At 39.8% G+C, this 20,413-nt stretch overlaps 1 protein-coding gene across 1 annotated transcript in view; it reads left to right on the forward strand.

Moving 5' to 3' along the window:
- The window catches only part of CEP152 (centrosomal protein 152), an 82,706-nt gene that overhangs the window by 45,259 nt on the left and 17,034 nt on the right, over nucleotides 1–20,413 (forward strand). The window contains exons 14-20 of the mRNA XM_087821615.1: nucleotides 2,473–2,601; nucleotides 3,212–3,321; nucleotides 4,297–4,425; nucleotides 4,555–4,687; nucleotides 11,100–11,381; nucleotides 13,390–13,521; nucleotides 18,271–18,921. Coding sequence (XP_087677741.1) covers nucleotides 2,473–2,601; nucleotides 3,212–3,321; nucleotides 4,297–4,425; nucleotides 4,555–4,687; nucleotides 11,100–11,381; nucleotides 13,390–13,521; nucleotides 18,271–18,921 — 1,566 coding nt within the window. The remainder of the gene's footprint in view (nucleotides 1–2,472; nucleotides 2,602–3,211; nucleotides 3,322–4,296; nucleotides 4,426–4,554; nucleotides 4,688–11,099; nucleotides 11,382–13,389; nucleotides 13,522–18,270; nucleotides 18,922–20,413) is intronic.

Genomic DNA, 20,413 nt, shown 5'->3' on the forward strand with positions numbered 1-20,413 from the left:
TGTTGATAATTCTCTGCATATTTCCTCAGGAAACATTTGTTGAATTAATACACACATCGATCCACTTGCTAGATGGGGGAATGGGAGAGGATACAGTAATTTAGCCAAGAGGTGGTTTTTTAAAATAAACACTCAAGTTCGCAAACATCTAATTAGCCCATGGACACCTTCAAATGCCTTTTTCACTTACTTCCCATATCATTTCTAATGGAGTTTTCTATTTAGTTTTTTAAAGTCAGACAACAGGATTGGGAAGTATGTGGAGAAAGAACAAATTATGCAGTTTAAACTTTTTTTTTTAAGCTGCATTGTGCAAGGTCTTGTGGGATTCAATGATAAAAGAAACAATGGCCATTTTCTTAAAGGAACTTAGTGTCTAGAACAGTACCATCCAATAGAAATACAGTGGAGTCACATAGGTAATTTAAAATCTAGTATTTGCACTAAAGTAAAAGTAATAAGTGAAATTGACTTAATATATTTTATTTAACCCAGTATATACAAAATATTTTCAGTATGTAATCAGTATAAAATTATTATAAGATGGTTTGCATTTTTGTGTGCCTGTGCTAAGTCCTTGAAATCTGGTGTGTATTTTCTACTTACCAGCACATTTCAGTTTGGACAAGCCACCTTGCAAGTGTCCATAACCACACATGGGTAATGGCTGCCATATTCAACAGTACAGCTCGGTAATGGGATGGACACTTCTACTTAGTGTGATAAGGGTGATGCTAGTTACAAAGTGCTATGAGAAGGAAAACTAACAGCTTGGGGGCGAGGGTGGATGGCGAATGGTAATGACGTTTTTGAGGAGGCAACAATTGATTTCTGTCCTGAAGGATGAATCTAGGAGAGCCAGGTGGGAAGGGAAACTTCAACCTTGAGCAGATGTAAATAAATGAATGTAATAGCCCAGCTGGCGTGGCTCAGCAGTTGGCCCATGATTCAGGAGATGGCGGTTCGATGCTGGGTCAGGGCACATGCCTGGGCTACGGGCTTGATCGCCAGCAGGGAGCGTGCAGGAAGCAGCCGATCAATGACTCTCTCATCATTGATGTTTCTATCTCTTTCTCTCCCTCTCCCTCTCCCTTCCTCTCAAATCAATAAAGACATTTTTTTTTTTTTTTTTAAAAGAACGTAGCAAATAAGCTGGTAGGACATGTGAATAGAAATCCATGTTGGGTAAGCGCAGTCCTGCTGAAATCTTTAATGAGGCCAAAAACATTTAGGTGTCTCATCAATTTCCATAAAGGCTGATTATAGCTTTGGTGTTTTGTCACCCCCCATGGACATGAGATACACATACTTCTTCCTCCCCAATGAGTAGAATGAACCTTGGTACAGGATATTTTTTAAACATTGTGTAAGAGAGCTCAGGGTTGGGGTAAATACATTAACCAACAAGTCCAATAATGTAGGTATTTTTAAAAAAAATCTTTGTGGCCCCTCAGTGAATAAAGAACTCATAAAATAAGGAACTCATAAAATAAAGTCATATTAACAGACAAATTTGGGCAGATGTAAAACAAATGAACAATGAAGGTATGTATGTAAGAGGTTCCACTCTGATGGCAATAGAAGGCATGCAAATGAAAGCAATTGCTAGATACCCTTTACCCCATCAAATGCAAACATTATTTCCAGACAGTCACTGCCATTGGAGGTTAAGAGGTGGACAACCTCATGAGAGCATACATTTGTATGAGCTTTCTGGAAAAAATTTGCCAGAGTCTATTATCATGAGTCTTTAAAATTGTACCTAGTGAGTAAAATATGTATCTATGAATCAATACTGATTATATAAATAAATAAATGCTAAATTTAGTGGGTGAAAGTATGAAGAAAAATAGAATATTTGCAGAGTCTCAAACTATCTCCTTATAAGATACTATGAATTATAAGTGGAAAATAGTAACTGTACAGTGGAGGTGCCGGCAGACACTGCCGCCATCAACTGATCATCACCAGTGACGAGACCTATTGGTATCATGTCTCCCCTGAAAAGCATGCACGTAATTTCTGTGGCATTTGTGCCAAAAATGCATAAGCTGCATTTACTAATGAAGTGACATCAGAAAAAAAGAAGTCGAGGGACACCCTACAACATAATTGGTTGTAGGGTGTCCATGGATTTGAAGGACAGAGACTGACGAACTGTCCCAGACTGGAGGAGACTAAGGAGATGTGACAACTAAATGCAATGTGGAATCATAGATCGGACCCTGAACCAGAGAACATTCGAGAAAAATTAGAAAATTTTGAATAAGGTCTGTAAATTAGTTAATAGTATTGCTTCCTGGTTTTGGTCATTGTACTGTGGCTCTTATATTTGGGGACGATGGTGAAAGGTATATGGAAATTATTTGTACTGTTTTTGTAATTTCCTTATAAGTGTGACATTATTTCAAAACAAGTTCTTAGACTTTTTTTAGAAACCTGAAAAACTTTTGACTTTTTTAAAACATTTAGCCTAAAACAGATACCTCAGAGAAACCAACTAATCTGTTATGGCCTGACACTTCTACTTCTGAAATGATTGTCAAAGATGATATTCTGCAACTTAAAGATGAAATTCAAGTTTTGCAACAACAAAATCAGGTAATTAAAAAATTTTTAAATATTTTGTCAGAATTTCCATGGCCTTTTTAAATGCAAAGCATATAATAGACTTTTCAAAAACACAGAGGCAATGTGAGTTAGTAGACAAGGATATTAGTAGGTGGCTAAGGATTCCATCTATTTCCCTTTAGTATTGGTCGTGGGTAGTAGTTTCTTCATTAGAAGGTTAGTGTAAATCCAGTCTTTTGTCCATACAGTAGCATGACTAATAGAGGTGTTCTTTCCGCCTTAGCCAGCCCTCGACCAGAAAGTAAAACTTTGCATATTTAGAAGGTTACAGAAGACTGTTAATTTGAAGACTTATTTTAAGGCATCAGTTAGCCAATACTTCTCTGGTTAAGTGTTCTCATTTCATATATTTCAAATTAAATACAAAATTTCAATTTTTACTTCTTTCAGAAAGCTCCTTGTCAAATAAATGATTCCGTTCTCTTATCAAGGCATGAAGACACTTTTGTAGAATTATGAAAATGATATGTCAGATAATGTTACAGGGTAGAGCTAAAGTACAGATGATGTTAAAAAATGAGATTAGACTAAGTATTGAAAATGTTTATTTCTACTAAGTACTTTATTCTTTTGTATCTAGGCACTTAAAGAAACTGAAGAAAAACTGAGAACCACAAATCAGGACTTATGTAATCAAATGAGACAAATGGTACAAGATTTTGACCGTGATAAACAAGAAACTGTTGATAGGTAAATTCTATGTAGAAGCCTAATGCCTGCCTCCTGGGCACCCTTCCCTTTCTCTTTTCTCCAATCCTCCTCCCCTCCCACCTGAAAAAAAGATTCCAGAGAATTGATGGAGTGAACCCTCCCTATTGAGACCTTGGATTGGAGAAGATGAGTCCCTGGCTTCTCAAATTAGAATTTGGAACTCATTTTCCATAGAAGTGATGTTACGTAGTGTGTTGGATTCTATAGTTCCATCAAATGGTGGTTCATTGAGACGGTATAGCTTAATAATGTTTTAAAGGCTATTCTTTATAAGGAAGGAATCTATGAGAGGGTATATGTCTTTCAAATACCAAATCGTAACCTTAGAAACGGACTTTTGGAGCATAACTTACTTGTGAGTTTGGTACTGCTAAGCATTTCTGTTTAATGTAGATGACTTGCAGTGTTGGAACCACACCCTGGATTATATCAGTTCATTTTTTTATAAACAAGTTCATCAGAGACTATTAACTCCATTTGAATGACTGGGACATCCAAGTTTCTATTTTTTTTCTGGAAACATTAGAAGAAGAAAAAAATTTGAAGAGATTCTTATATATTGAGAAAAATGCCCGGCCGGGTGTGGCTCAACAGTTGAGCATCGACCTAGGATCCAGGCGATCGGGGTTCGATTCCTGGTCAGGGCACATGCCCGGGTTGTGGGCTCCATCCCCAGTCGGGGGCGTGCAGGAGGCAGCCCATCAATGACTCATCATTGGTGTTTCTATCTCTCTCTCTCCCTCTCCTTTCCTCTCTTTGAAATCAATAAAGATATATTTTTTAAAAAAAGAGAGAAAATTAATTATTACCGTTTTTGGCTGGGGAAAACCCATCTGACCTAAACTATAATTTGCGTTAGAGAAGAGTGGGGGAAAGGAAGGGAAACCAGGTGGCCCCGGTGTTCCTAGTATCGCCGGGCACTGCCTTAGGACCTGCTGTCCGTCTTGCTCACAGGTGCGAGAGGACTTACCAGCAGCACCACGAAGCTGTGAAAGCCCAGATTCGCGAGAGCCTGTTGGCAAAGCATGCTTTGGAGAGGCAGCAGCTCTTTGAGGTTTATGAGGGGACTCGCTTGCAACTTAGGTGAGAATAAAAGTCTAGCTGCCCTTGAAACTATAAGACAACATTGCCCCTTTCCTCGTTCAGAGAGAATTGTGCTGCGGCCCTTGTATGCTTTTGCTGTCATTCAGTTGCTGGTTTTGTGTCTCCCAGGTCTGAGCTAGATAAGGTGATTAAGGAGATGGCTGCTGTGCAGGAGTGCTACCTGGAAGTGTGCAAAGAGAAGGATAATCTCGAATCGACGCTCAGGAAGACCATTGAAAAGGAGCAGCAGGCTCGGGAGAAGGTAAAGTACATGTTCCCACTGTGTTTCCTTCTGTTGACCTCTCCGGTCTCCCCGTTGTCATTGAAACCGGTGAGTTTGTTCTCTTGTGCAATGGGGAAGGCGTAGGTAGAAGTCTCTTTCCTTTGGCTATATCACACTAATAGAGCTCACAAAATCCAGTTAAGTGTTGAGATGGTTATTAAAAGCTTCTTAGGAATTGGCACATGTAGGAGAAAATCATTCTTCCACATCGATTTATTCTAGGAGGCAAAAATGAGTTCTGAAAATAAGAGTGGACCTGAGTTACTTTGGGTCCGAAACCCAAGGACCCTTATTTTACGTTTTGCTTGTTGGCTACTCGGGCGACCCTACCTAGTTCTGTGAGCCCTGTTCAAAGTATTCCTTCAGAGACGTTTTCCTCTGACCCATTTCTCTGCCAGTATTGAAGCATCATTTCATTCTGGGGGGAGAGCAGGCGTTTGAACTTTGGTTTCATGGCAGGGAAGGTGGTGGCCCGGAGGCTGTGGAGAGAAAGGTCAGTGTTAGTGTGACCTCTTCCAGGGAAACGGGAGGGGCTGCCGTGGACTCTCTACTCCTGCCTGAATCTTCCAAGTTGCCATTGGTGAGTGTCCAGGAGTCAAGCCACATGTAAAGAGTTGCACCTCCTCTTGTCTTCCCTCTCCTGGCCAGAGCCTCATCCAGACACACAGCTGACTCCCGCTTTGGACCAGCTACAGACCACAGTTTGAAAGCCACCTGCGTCAAGATTAGAAAATATTTTTAAAGGCCTGAGTAAATGTTCTAGACAGAGGTTTTTGAATAAGTTACATTAAAGCAAGCTATTGCTACCACAGACTTAAAAAGAATAGCAAAGAGCAGGTGAGGAACTCGATTCATTTAATATTTTGATTATTTTTGAGTAGATTAATACGGTAAAAAAAACATGCCATGTATACATATCGTGTATTGGAAAAATAAGTTCTAAAAGGACCTGTTTTAGTTAGTGCTGGCAGTGTACGAGTTAGAAGGGATCTTAAATTACCTAGAAATTAAGGACATAGCTTTCAGTAATGTTTTAAAAATTAAAATAGGGGGAAGATCTCTAGTGTGATTCTTTCTTTTTTTAAGAAAATATATAAATTGGCAAGAACATAAGAGCAATTCTCTCAAAGGAGTCATTCTTTTCAGGAATATATTTCCTGGTAATTTCAGAAGAATCAGTTTGGCCCCGGCCAGTTGGCTCAGTTGGCTGGGCATCGTCCCATACACCAAAAGGTTGCAGGTTCAGTGACCAGTCATGGCACATACCTACGTTGCTAGTTTGATCCCAGCCGGGGCGCATGTGAGAGGCAACTGATCAGTGTTTCTCTCTCACATTGATGTTTCTCTTTCTTTCTCTCTGCCTTCCTCTCTCTAAAATCAATAAAAACGTATCTTGGGGTGAGGGTTAAAAAAAAAAAAAAGTATTACTTTGGCTGTAAAATTGGATGTCATGTTGGTCGGTTGCAATTAATAGCTGTTAGAGACCGATACTTTGGCTCTTGAGTGCTTACACTGGGGCAAGAAGGAAAGTCAAAACTGCTCTTTGGCCTTTCCAAAGACACAGGTTAAATTTTTTTCTTTAAAATTTAAAAATTGTCCAACAGTAAAACTGACTCATTTTTAAATTTGGGATACAGTTCTATATATTTTTAACATGTGTATAGATTGATCAGGATACAGAACAGTTTCCTCACCCTGGAATAGTCCCTTGTGCTATCTGTCCCTTTGTAGTTACACACTCCCAAACTTAAAGGGCCAATTTACTTAAAGCATGAGAAGTTTATTTAATTCCTGCCTTTTCTTTAGTTTATTTAGATGTAGGTAAGCCCTTTATAAGGCTTATGAGTCTTGAGAAGCCAGTTAGAACAGAAGTTTAAACTTAAGAGACCTTAATTATTTCATATCCTTCAGAGGTAGGTAAAGATATACCAACCTGTTTTCCTATGATATATTTCACACTCACAGTGGAAGAATGTTATTAGACCCTGGAGAAAACTAAGGGACTTTTGGGGTAGCCCTTCTCTGCAGGGCATAAGCCATTTTTCCTGCCACTGAGCTTCAGGTCAGGGACTTAGTCTGGATACAGAATTTATAAGACAGTCAACACCAGGAGTCCAAGGCTGCATTTTCCTATTTCATATGTGCTCTTTTCTGAAGCAATTGCTGAGTCTGCTGGGGGTTAAGAAGGAGCTCAATTCCAAGTTTTAAAGCTGCTATTAACACACAGAACTTTTCCTCACGTGTTAACCTGGCTTGTTCAGAGAAAGGGAAAAACAGTCAGGCACACAAACCCTTCAGACTCACAGACAAGGCAGAGATGTTCAATATTCCCATTCATAATGCCATTCTTATGCACAGCAAGCCTCATGTATTTAGTTGTAATGCAGGCTAAGTCAGCCCTTACAAGTTAGAGGGTATTCGGCTGTTGGAGCCATGCAAAACAAGTGTAAATGTTTTAAACTATCCAAATATTTCTTTCCCTTTAGTGGTTAAACCTTCTGAATTAGATATTTCTGTAGTATGTTCAGGTGGCAGATCCCTATACCCAATAAATCTACTATTTTTCTCTGTGAAGAGAGGAAAGCAAGGTTTTCCTCACTGTGGTCAATTGCAAAATGGCCAGACCTTCTTCCTACCCCTGAATGCACGTCCCCTTGCAGTGTGACTTTGTGGCTGTTCTCAATAAAAGGTAGTAAGGGTTAGAGTCTGTTTCTCAGCTTTGAATTTGATGTTGGCTACATGACTTACTTTGGTCAATGGGATATTAGCAAATATTATGCAAAAAGGTGCTTAGAAAGCATTGATGCATTGGGGCTTTTGGAAACCTGGTATTCTTAGGAACCCTGTGGCCGCCACCATGTGAATGATCTGAGATAACCTATTGGGTGATGACACGTGATCAAGTCATCGCCGTTGTCCTTGGAGACATCACACTAACCACCAGACATATGAGTGAGGCCCGCTTAGGCCAGGTAGCCCAGTTAGCTGCAGAGACCACCTGCATTGGCTAAGACCAGAGCCATGCTCTGGCTGACCCACAGAATCATGAGAAATAAGAGAGGTTTGTTGTTTTCAGTGACTAAATTTTGGCTGGTTTATAATGTAGCAAAATTAACTATATACCCACAAACTCAGAAAAAATTGGCAGCAGTTTTCTGATGTGGGTCCAAAGGCAATGCAGATACATATGGAAACAACTCTGGAGGGATAGACACACACAGAGGAAAATTTGAGGATTTCTTTTGTAGTCAAACAAAAAATAATACCAGTGTTACGTGATGTGACACTGGACAACCTTCTCACCCGTGTGACTAAGACTGTCCTGCAGTCAGTACAGCTGCAGGCTCCAAGACCTGAATGTGCAGAAATGGGTCCCTCAGTCACCGGAGAGTTTCCGAAATCACAGAGCGCTGAACAGACACAGAGACCATATTCTCGGCATGTGCCAGTGGTGGAGAGGAATACACCAGCAATTAAGACAAATAGTCCAGGTCAACTGTGAACCAGAAAAAACCCAGACAACCAGTAATCATGAATTAGAAATAATGCCAAGAGCTACAGAGCAAAAGCTCAGTTGCCGCAGGCAGTGGGTGTGTGAGGTGCACTTCTCTGGCACTGTGGTTTGTGGGCGTTCGTGTGTAGCTGCTCACGGCATCTCAGTGGCACCTCAAGGAAACTGTTCCTAAAAATTTCCCCATAACAATTTTGACCCCTGAGAAGAGTTTTATTTGCAGTGATGTAACATAACGCAAGGGATTCCAGTTTTCAGATGAACTGGGTTCCTAGAATGCACAGAGACTATTTATGAATAGCTTAGAAACACACTTGACAGTTCTTATTTGATAATGCTTTAGCTAGTTTTGATAGAAAACATTTTGTCTTTGGCAATGAAAAATCCCAATTTGGATTTATCACAGAATGCATAGCTTTTAGTATGGAGCAGTAATTTTTTGCTTATCTCAAAGTATAAGGCTTTCAGAAATGTAAATTTTTTCTGGTCTATGATAGCTGATAAAATCCCTTGATGGGTGGGGTGTAAATGGCAGTTTCACTTTTTAAAAAGAGTATTTCGTCTTCTGGGAATATATTTATTATATTAGATTTTTTTCTTTTCATAGAGCCACCGTACATTTTTTTATCTAATATTTGAGATGTATACAGGCCTTTACAAGCAGTTCCTTCGACCAGTTGACAGTATTTGGAAAGATCATTTGTGTCTGTTTCTGCTCTCTATTGCATACATGTAACCATTATTTTATAAATTTGACTTGGAGAATATTAGTGTTACACAGAGATATTTACTTGGATTTTGTTTAAAGGAACAGCTATTGGAGGAAAGAGAAGACTATATAAGCAAACTGCAGGTGGAACTTGAAGAAAAGTACCAAGATACCTTTATTATGAAAGAAAAAACACGCACACCCAAGTGGCTAAAAGAGCAAGAGAGTGATATTAAATAGCAGTTTGAAAATGAAGTGATGTTAGCCAAAGCACACTGGGATAAGAACAGAAAGAGCTGTGGGTTAAAATTTCTTTCTGTCACTGTGTTTAAAAAATGACGTATTGGCCATTGAAAGACAGTTCTTTCTGAGCAGACATATAACTTTTCATTGCCAGGTACATAACCACTCATTATAACTTCTCAGAATTGGGTTATTAGTAGTTTACTCACCCCAATTTTATTTAAACCCCCTTCCCATCTTGCTTCTTCAACCAATTCAGGATATAATGGCTTTTTAGGGTGCTTTTTGATTTTTGATGTAATCAAAAAGTAATGACTGGGTAGACTCAGAAACATGAAATAGTACTTCTATTACCTAAGTAGCGAATGAGATTAGGAAATGCTAACAGTTTCCTACAACATTAAGAACCAAATTATGATCTTAAAAACTGAGTTGGAAGAGAAATGTATTCTGAAGCTTATTTAAACTAGATCCCACAAGATTGCTATTCATTGGGGTTGGGGATACCTGAAGATGTCCTATGTTTCTGCCTCCCTGTTCCCCATTGTCCATCCCCTTTCCCAAAGAGCATTTCATTAATCTCATGCTGTGGTACTGGCACCTAACATTCTTCCTACTAGTCATTTCTTCATATAAAAATATGTATTCTGGAATATGGATATACATCGCCTGTCCTTACACAACATATTTAAAATCTGGATGGCACAAAACAAATGCTCTATTTTTACATTATTGCAAATTGCTTTTTAGTTGGATTTGCTAACCAGTTATTTATCCGGGGATGAGGTAGACGGCCAGTGTTACTGCATGTCAGGAAAGCAGAAACGGCTACACGGGATGGCCGCTTTAAGTGACGCACCACAGCCAGGGTTTGGGCGCCAGGGAAGCAGTTTGAGAGCCCTGGGTCCAGGAGGGTGAGAAACCGGAAAGGGAAAGCAGATTTCACTCTTTCAGTTTTGCCTAAGACTGATTATGTTTGGATCCACCCTCCTACACTTCTGAAAGTGGAAATCATAAGATGGAAGAACGGCCCCCTCTTGAATGCCTGGTCCACCCAGTAGAATTTAGTATCATAACAAGATTCTAATGTATTCCAGGGAGTAAAATTAGGTTCACTACTTAGATATACTGAGTGCCTGCTTTGTGGAAAGCCTTGTGTTCATGGGAAAACACATTTTAATAGCAAAAGTGCCCCCTTTCCCCTTCTTCCCCTTCTCTCTCTCTCTCTCTGTTCCTTCCCCTCCCCTTCCCTTCTCTCTCTCCCCCTCTCTCTTTCTCTCTGCCCTCCCTTCCCCTCCTCTCTCTCTCCCTCTCTCTCCCTCCATCCTCCCTCCCTCCTCCTCCCCCGCTTCTCTTTTTTTTTTTTTAATTTTTTTTTTTTAATTGATTTCAGAGAGAGGAAGGAAGAGGGAGAGAGAGGGAAATATCAATGCTGAGAGAGAATCATGGATCGGCTGCCTCCTGCATGCTCCCTACTGGGGATCCAGCCAGCAACCTGGGCATGTGCCCTGACCAGCAATCGAACCATGACCTCCTGGTCGACACTCAACCACTAAGCCACACAGGCCCCCCCTTCTCCCCTCTCCCCTCTCCCCTCTCCCCCCCTCTCCCTATCATGCCATCTTTGTATTGTCAATGTCAAAGCCTCCAGCAGGTTGCATCTTGAGAGCAAGATAGCCTGACTTTACACAACATATTGAAACCTTCCGTGTGATTTCTGTCACATAGGTAAGGTCAAAGAGTGCTTTTCAGGATTTGCTTGAGAATATATTTCCACAGACTGAATTTCCAAACCTCATGTAATTAGATGGTTTTCAGACACAGCTGTGGTTGCTTTTTTGGCTAGCCTTTCCAGTTTTGTTTTTTTTTTTTTTGGTAATAATTATTTGAATATTTTTCTTCTCATATGATTTTTCTTTTGAAAACAGATGAAAGAAGAACTCCTTCAACAGCTTGAAAAGGAGTGGCAGTCTAAGCTGGATCACACTACAAAGGCAACGAAAAAGAAGACCTCCGATTGCTACAGCCAAACAGACCAAGTAACCACCATTGATGCCGTTTCCCAGAAAGCGATGGCAGTCATGGTGGAAGAACAGAAGCGCAAGATCCAGCAAGACTTAGAGCAGGAAAGGGAAATGGCTGTCAGGGCGGCCTTGCAGAAACTCGAGGTTGAGCTGGAACTCAAATATTGTGAGAACATCGCCAAACAGGTAATAGGCTTATTTTAGTAAAATTATTGGAACTGCTTATCTATTAACAAAAGCCTCTAAAATGCTACCATTGAACTGGTTCATGACTTTAAAGTATAAAGTTTTTGTGCATGCTAGGGTAGAGAACTTTTATGTGGTTCCTAAAATTTTCGTCATTATGTTTCTGTTATAAACATAATGCCCTCTCAATGTTTCTATATATTTCAGTTTACAAAATGTTTGCTTCTCTGAGGTCACTCCGGGCATTCAGATACCTAAGATTAAAGATGGTGGCTCGACAGCTGAATTAAACACAATTTAATTATGGATTTTTCATGTCTAACTGTGTAGAAAATATCCCACTAAAGTAGTTATAGATACGCAAACTTAAATAAGGTCTTTGGCAGTGTTTGCGTTGAGACTTGTGGAGTTGAGTCTGCGGGCCTGCCCCTTAAGTGGGACCTGGTCTATAAATCCCATCTTCTGCCCAAAAGCAGTGCCATTGCCTCCCCTTGGACACACTCAAGAAGCCAGTTCACTTTTAACTGGGGCTTGTCGCTTGGTTTCCAAGAACTATCATACTGAGAAAAGTATAGCTCTGTGTTAACAGAATAAAGATGAGCTATTTGTTTTATCTATATTATCAATTATAGTACTTCTCGAATTTTTTGGTCTTGGATTACCTTTACATAAGAATTAAAAAAAAAAGACTCCTCTAGCACATGTTCCACTGGCTGTCGGAGCAGTAAGACCGTCACATAACATGTGGCCTGGAGAGAGATACTGTTTCCACACGAGAGAACAGGAGTAAAAAAGATAGAGAATGTCTGCATATTATTTTGAAAATAGTTTTGATCGCCCAGACTATCTGATAGGGTTTCTAGTCCTTAGAAATTCCTGGAACCTTAATATGATAGTATCTGTTGTGTATTTATTATTTAGAACTATTACTTATTAGAAGTAATTAAGATAATAATATTGAAGTAACATTTTGAAAAATATACTCAGCTTTTGTTAAATACTTGAAATTCTGCTTATTTGTTAAATTATTCCACATGATTTTACAGGACATCCTTAAAGTCTGGAAACAGGCAAATGTATGTAATGATATCAAGGATATCCTCAATTAGTTACAAAATAATTTTCTGAAATGTTGACTGTAAGACTTGAACAGAGTAAGAAAATGTTCTATAGACAAAGAGGCATGTTGAAGGGGTCAGCTTTGGTATTTATAAAATGACAGGTCTTGCGAAGAGAAACCAGTGGCGTGGTACAGCGTAAAGGAAATTGTTCACAGTAACATTTTAAGGGATATACATTTCTATAGGAACTTTATTCTTTTTCCCATATTTTTAACTCTTTGGAATTTACCTGTAAATGTATTTAACATTTTAGTGAGGAACACGGTCTCTTATATCAACTGTGCTTTTGTGTGTGTGCATGGATATATGGATATGTGTATCTGTGTGTATTTCAAAACAAGAGAATAAAGAATGATTATTTAATAAATGATCTGGTAGAAACTTGTAACAGATTTGCAAGCAGATTACCCTTCTAATTCATCAAGTCTTACATTTTTGCCTGTATTCATGTATTTCCCTTATTCTTTAGTCTCAAACTCATTTTTGACAGCAGGAAAATTTGCCAGATACAAGGCTCTAAACTATGTTGGTGTGTGCCTGGGTGTGTGTGTGTGAGTGTGAGTGTGAGTGTGTAGGGCGTGAGGACTGAGGAGCTGGCTCCTCGTGCATGCCTTCTCCTTTCCCCACGATACAGAGGGCAGTGGCAGTTGGTACTTTGCATGAAGCTTTCTGAGACAGTCCTGGCCATCAGACATTCATCCATCCCCACTTCCTGCTGAGGGTTTCCATGGGACAGTGTGGGAAGGGAGGCTTAGACCAGAAGGATTAGACTCCACTGTTTGGGGTAAGGCGAGGTCCTTGAAGTCAGTCGTAACTGTGATGTAGTGCAGTGCAGTGTAAAAGACACATGACGTCATAGTAGCTCTTTCTCTCGCAATATCCTCCAGGTAGAAACCGCTGTGCAGAATGCCCGTCGTCGGTGGCTGGAAGAGCTTCCCGAGCTTGCAGAGTATAAGGCACGTGTCAGAGCAGAACAGAAGAGGTGGGAAGAACAACAGGAGAGCTCCGTGGCCAAACGGGTGAGCACTGTCCCGGGAGGAAGCTTCAGGAGGCCTCTCCTTCCGTCTTCTCTCATCTCAGTCCTGGGAACTGGTGCCCACTCATAGGGCTGGTGAAGGATTGAATGTGAGAATGGGTGTTATGTATTAGGGCAGAGCTTGGCCAGTGGTACCAGTTCTCATCGTCGTCAAGTTGTTCAGGGAGAGAGAATATATTTCAGGGCCTTGAAACTTGCATAATAGGAGATAACTTTACCTGTGAAACTAAATTTCATTCTATCTTGCCAGATCTTTAGGAGAAATTGAGGATAGGTGTTTGCTTATCTGTTTATTAGCTATACACTGTCCTTTCGCATGCTTAAAGATCGTTTTTTTAAAATGCATCTTGTTGATTTCAGAGAGAGGAAGGGAGAGGGAGAGAGAGAGATAGAAACATCAACGATGAGAGAGAGAGTCATTGATCGGCTGCCTCCTGCACGCCCCTGACTGGGGATGGAGCCTGCAACCCGGGCATGTGCCCTGACCGGGAATCGAACCCCAATCGCCTCAATCCTAGGTCGACGCTCAACCATTGAGCCACGCCCGGCCAGGCAGGAGTTATTTTTTTAAATTAAATAAAATATTTCAGATCTCTATCATAATATGTTTTGAGGCAACAGACACAGTAGCATAGATAAAGTAATAGGCTAACATGTACAAACATTTAAAACATTTTTATTTATAAAAAAAAATCAAAGAAGGTGATAAAAATAAGGAAAATAAATGAGTCAAACATGAGGCACATTAATACTAATATATGTTATGAAAAACAAGCATCTATGAATAAGTGTGCCAAAGAGAATAACAAATACTCTTCATGAGAATTCCAAATGGCAAAAACCAATGGAAAGATGTTCATACCTATGAGACTGGAGACATGCAAACTTAAGGTGCCATTTTGTGCCATATGTACAAATCCTCTCTTCTTAGTTGTAATACAAAAGACATCATAGAACCCGGCCAGCGTGGCTCAGCGGTTGAGTGTCGACCCATGAACCAGGAGGTCACTGTTCGAGTCCCGGTCAGGGCACATGCCCAGGTTTTAGGCTCCATCCCCAGTAGGGGGTGTGCAGGAGGCAGCTGATCAATGACTCTCTCATCACTGATTTTCTATCTCCCCCTCCCTTCCTCCCTCTGAAATCAATAAAAACATTAAAAAAAAAAAAAAATTAACATCTCTCTTAACAAAAAATGTTGGTTATTTAACAGCTGATAAAAAACATACTAGATTGCAATATCAAGCATACACTACTCTCCCAATGTCACATCCATTTTGGAAAATAATGTGCCTAACAGACATTATAAACTATTTATACGTTGTATTCATAATCTTTATTTTATTTTATTTTTTTAATCTTTATTGTTGAAAGCATTATAAATGTTCCCTTTTTCCCCCATTGATCCCCTCCACCCTGCACCACCCTGCAGGCCTTCACCACACTATTGTCTGTGTCCATGGACTATGCATATAGGCACATAAATTCTTAGGTTACTCTCTCCCCACCCACCCACCCCTGCCTGTATTCATAATCTTATGCCACAAATTACTGAAGGAAATAATTCAACGTAAATAAAAATCTATTTTAATATATTTTTAAGTTACGCGGCAATACCTGGGTGTTTATTATATTCTCTATGCTTTTTATTTTATTATTTTTGTTATTTTCACCTGAGGATATTTTTTCCATTGATTTTCAGAGAGAGTAGAAGAGGGGAAGGAGGGAGAGGGAGAAAGAGAAACATCAGTGTGAGAGAGACACGTGGATTGGTTGCCTTCCACATGGCCCTGGATGGTGTAGCTCAGTGGTTACAGCACCAGCCCACGCACCAAAGGGTCGCAGGTTCAATTCCTGGCTCAGGGCACATACATGGGTTGCAGGTGCAATCCCTGGCCCTTGGTTGGGACATGTGCCAGAGGCAACCAATTGATGTCTCTCTCACATTAATGTTTCTCTTTCTTTTCCCTCCCTTCCACTCTCTCTAAAAAAAAAATCAATGGCCCTGGCCAGTTTGGCTCAGTGGTTAGAGCATTGGCCTGAGGACTGAAGGGTCCTGGGTTCGTTTGCGGCCAAGGGCATGTATCTCAGTTGCACACCCCGACCACTCCATCCCTATGCCTGGTGGGAGTGTGTGCGGGAGGCAGACACTCTCCTTTCCTCTCTCTGAAAAAAATATCCTTGGGTGAGAATTAAAAATATAATGGAAAAAAAAAATCGATGGAAAAATATATCCTCAGGTGAGGATTTACAACACAAAAAGAACAGAAGGCCTGAATGTATGTAAGTGCAGAAATATAGAAACGAGAGGACAGTGTGGTGTTTCTCAAAATGGAGCAGACACAGGTTACTCCTGGAAATTCTGATTTGGTGGGTCTGGAGTGAGTCCTGAGAATTGGCATTTCTAACAGGCTCCCAGGTGACATGACACTGCTGGTCTTTGGAGCACTTAGGGGTGGGAGTTACTCACTATTCTAGATAATTATTCAGCCACAAAGCATAATGTTAACATGTTGGGCATCCATCCTCAAACCACAGGAGGTGGGCCAGGTCCAGTTCCAAAGCACTGGCAGGAGGGTTCTTGCAGGATTAGAGTGATCATCAAGTGTGTGGAAACTTAAAGCCAATTCCCAGAGTCCCGAAGCAGTCAGGTTGGCTTGGCGGTTCCACACTCTGCTGCACATTGGAAAAACTTGAGGATCTGTAAAAAAATTACTGTTGCCCGGCTCCCACTCCCAGACTTGATGTTCTAATTGGTGTGGGGTATGTCCTGGGCATCAGAATTTTAGAAGGTCCTCAGGTGCTCTTAATGTTCAGCAAAGTCGGGAATCACTGAGCCAATAAATGCTGTCAGACGCTCCCTGAGAGAGAATGTGCACCGTTAGTGAGGTTGGTCTGGCTTTCCACATTCCGTGGGATCACCACCTCCACCCATTACCTGGCAGTGATTTCCAGGCACCCATTGCGACATGACCTGTTTTCTCTAAAGCATTCTTCATGACTGAACTATTCTGCTGGTAGCAAAAGAATTTTACTGTGAATTCCTTTGTAAAGCTCATCTTAGATATTGGGTTCTTTTAGTAAACTTAAAATGGAATTATTTCAACACTTTTTTTATTATGTGCAACTATTTAGGACCACATACTATTGTAGTGAATAAAGGTAATGTGTGTTTATAAATCTGTATATGTGGAGGTGTTTGCTATAATTATATAATACAACACTTAGTAAGCAGATACCCTATCTCAACATTCAGAGCATATATATAATGTTAATTAATAGCAGTTACCACTCTCTAGGCCAAACCTTTGGAGATGCCCAATTCTTCTTTCAACACTTGTATTCTTATGACTTCTTTGGATTCACTCAGGAAGTATTAGAAGTAAAAGGGACTCCAGGTCATTATCCAATTTGCTCATTATGTAGATGAAGACACTAAATCCTAAAGAGATTGACTTTTCCAAGGCCAAGGAGCCAAATGCAGTTATAACTACATAACATTACTCAGTCATTATTCGCCACACTCTGGGCTAAGTGCTTTAAATGGATTATCTCCTTGTCATTTAATCCTAAAATAACTCTACCTGGAGGACATGGTAATTATCCCCATTTTATTTTATTTTATTTTATTTTATTTTATTTTATTTTATTTTATTTTATTTTTTTATTTTATTTTATTATTTTATTTTATTTTATTTTATTTATTTTATTTGTTTTTTAATCCTCACCTAAGGATATATTGTTTTTTTATTGATTTTAGAGGGGGGTGGGGAGGGAAACATTCATATGAGAGAGAAACATCGATTGGTTGCCTCCTGTATGCACCCCAACCTGAGATCGAACCTGCATCCTACGTATGTGCCCTAATCGGGAATCAAACCGGAAACCTTTTGGGGTACAGGACAACCAACTGAGCCACCTAGCCAGGGCTACCCCATTTTATTGACAAGGGAACTGAGGCTCAAAGAAGTTGAGGATGCGCCTGAGGTTCCAAAGCTGTTAATTCCTGGGATCCCACAGCAGTTTGTCTCCAGGGCCCCCTCTGATAAGCTCTGTTCCGTACTGGGCAGGGCAGGAGCCAGAGCCCCGGTGTTTGATCCCCCATTACTTTTTGGTTACATACTCTTATTTTCTATGATCTATTTCTGTTCTATTATAAAAGGAAATTAGATTAAGGGAAAAATGACCTTTTCTCTTTGCTGTTGTCATTTAATGAACTGTTTTAACCACTAAAATTGCATTAAAATACAATTATGTTTGTCAGCAAGTATATGCAGATATGTGTTATATTTCTGAATAACAGTAAGACTTCCTAATGAGGCTGTTTTTGCTTTAAGTAAAAGATACTTAATTTGTTTTGGGGATTTAGATAAAATTTGAGACTGCATCTGTATAAAAAAAGTTATGTGGATTTTTTTCTAAAATTAGTTTTGAATAAGTATTACATATACATATTTTTGGTCAGTTTAAACTTCGAATTCTTCATTAAAAACCTGACATTTTGTTTTTTAAATAATATAGGATAAAATGTTAGGTGATTTAAAGTGAAGGAAAAAGCCCTTAAGCATAGTGTTAGAATATTTTAGATATACTATCTAACTTTACTATTTCCCCTTAATTTTGATTTTAAATCTCTTACTAAGTCCAGAGGTTAACCCAAATAGTTACTTTAGTTTAATTGTTTTATTAATGAGGAGAATCTTAAAGATTTTTAAATGTACATTATACCCTTTAGATATCGTCTGCTGTTTCTGAAGCTAAAGAGAAATGGAAAAGTGAGCTTGAAAACATGAAGAAAAATGTACCACCTGGCAAGGAACTGGAAGAGAAGATTCATTCTCTCCAGAGAGAGCTCGAGTTAAAGGACCAGGAGGTCCCCGTGGTTGTCAGGGCCGAGCTGGCCAAGGCCCGGAGTGAGTGGAACAAAGAGAAGCAAGAAGAAATCCACAGAATTCAGGAACAAAATGAGCAAGATTACCGGCAGTTTTTAGATGATCATCGAAATAAGATTAATGAGGTGCTTGCAGCAGCTAAAGACGACTTTCTGAAACAAAAAACTGAACTGCTGCTTCAGAAGGAGACAGAGTTGCAAACCTGCCTAGACCAGAGTCGCAGAGAGTGGACGGTGCAGGAGGCCAGGCGGATCCAGCTGGAAATCTGTCAGTATGAGGAGGACATCCTGACTGTCCTTGAACTTCTGTTAGAGGACACCCGAAAGGAGCATGCCGGTGGTCCAGGGAACAGGCAGCTCTCAGAACTCGTATCAACTTGCTCTTCAAAATGGGTGTCTGTGCGATATCTTGAAAAACTAAAGGCCTGCGTTCAGAAGGCACTTCAAGATATGCTGTCCCTGCTTCCAGAAAATGCCACCCCAGACTGGGAAAAGGTATGTGCCCGAGAAGGGAAAAGAGCACGTAAACATCAAGTGTGACTGTGGAAGTTGCATACGGTATTTTTTTCCTTTCATTTTACAATTTAATAGATGTAAGACTTGGGTTGATTTTTATTTTTATTTTTTTTTGACCAGTGGTTTTAAAAAACTTTTTGTAACAAATCCAAAGGATTGCCTTTTTTTTTTTTTTTTTGCCAAAAACATTACTTTCTTCGTAGTGCCATAAATATGAGGCAGAACTTTTAGTCTCTAGACAGCTTTTTTTTTTTTAAAAAAAGCTATCCTTTGTAAGGGCCTAAGATTTCAGAAACTGAGTAACTCTCATTCCTGTTTTGTTTTTTGGGCATTACCAGTTCAAGAACTATGCAACATATTCAACTAGGGTTTCTTAAGAGCTCCTAAAGAGTTTAGAAACCTATTTCTTGCCCTCAAGGAATTTATATCTCACGTAGGCAAAAGAATGCCAACCAAGTACACAGAATGTTGATGTAGAAACCAGCAAGGAGAGGTATGGCTCGCTCACACTGAGCTCTGAAGCCCAGTTCTGTTGGTGGCCTGCATACGTGCAGGTGTAATGAAGTAGTTGTGTTCTTTTCATTGTATGAGTACTTTCTGACACCAGCTTTCAGTTTGTGTGGAACAGTTGATAAAGTCAAAGTCTCGCTCCCTTATGATCGAAGAAAATAGGGATCCGTGAAAAATCCAGAATGATATTCTAGGCATTGTGATCAGCTGGTTTCAACATTTGGAATTAGAGGAAGAAAAAAACCCACGCCAATATTATAAGGTTTGTCTGACAGAAGAGTTGAGATATGAGCCCTGGCCAGCGTGGCTCAGTTGGTTAGAGCATTGTCCCATACACCAAAAGGGTGCAGGTTAGATTCCCCATTCGGAGCGCAAACCTAGGTTACAGGTTAGATCCACACTCGGGCAGCATACAGAAGACAACCAGTGTTTCTCTCTCAAATGGATGTTTCTCTCCTTCTCCCTCTCCCTTCTTCTCTCTCTAAAAATCAATAATAATAAAAAAGTTGAGATATGAGTTAATTCAGTAAGATAGCATGATTAAAGATTTTCGACGCAAGGATTGAGCATTTGGTATTAATACCTCCTGGAAGGAGTTATAAGCTAGGGGAAAAAAATCTGAGTTCTAGTCCCATCCGTGGGGATAACTAACTTACTACCTTGGGTAGTCATATAGTATCATGGTCATTGGAAAAAGAACATACAAATCCCTTGGGTTTCTGTAGGACACACATGATGCAGCCCAGAATTTTAGAGCTGAAGGGATCTGAAAGATTAGTGCACCCCACCCCATTTCACTCCAGTTGATATTTTAAATTCTTGATTTCACAAAGATGTTACTATTTAGTAGTTGCTTTCAATTTAAGAATACTTGGGTGAGACTACTTCCCATGAATAGTGCTTATACTACTTTATTGAGAATTTGGGGAAAAATAGATAATTAAGAAGAATTATCTATCGG

Source organism: Miniopterus natalensis, chromosome 1, assembly GCF_054644295.1.
Source record: "Miniopterus natalensis isolate mMinNat1 chromosome 1, mMinNat1.hap1, whole genome shotgun sequence".
In the NCBI taxonomy this organism is placed as follows: domain Eukaryota; kingdom Metazoa; phylum Chordata; class Mammalia; order Chiroptera; family Miniopteridae; genus Miniopterus; species Miniopterus natalensis.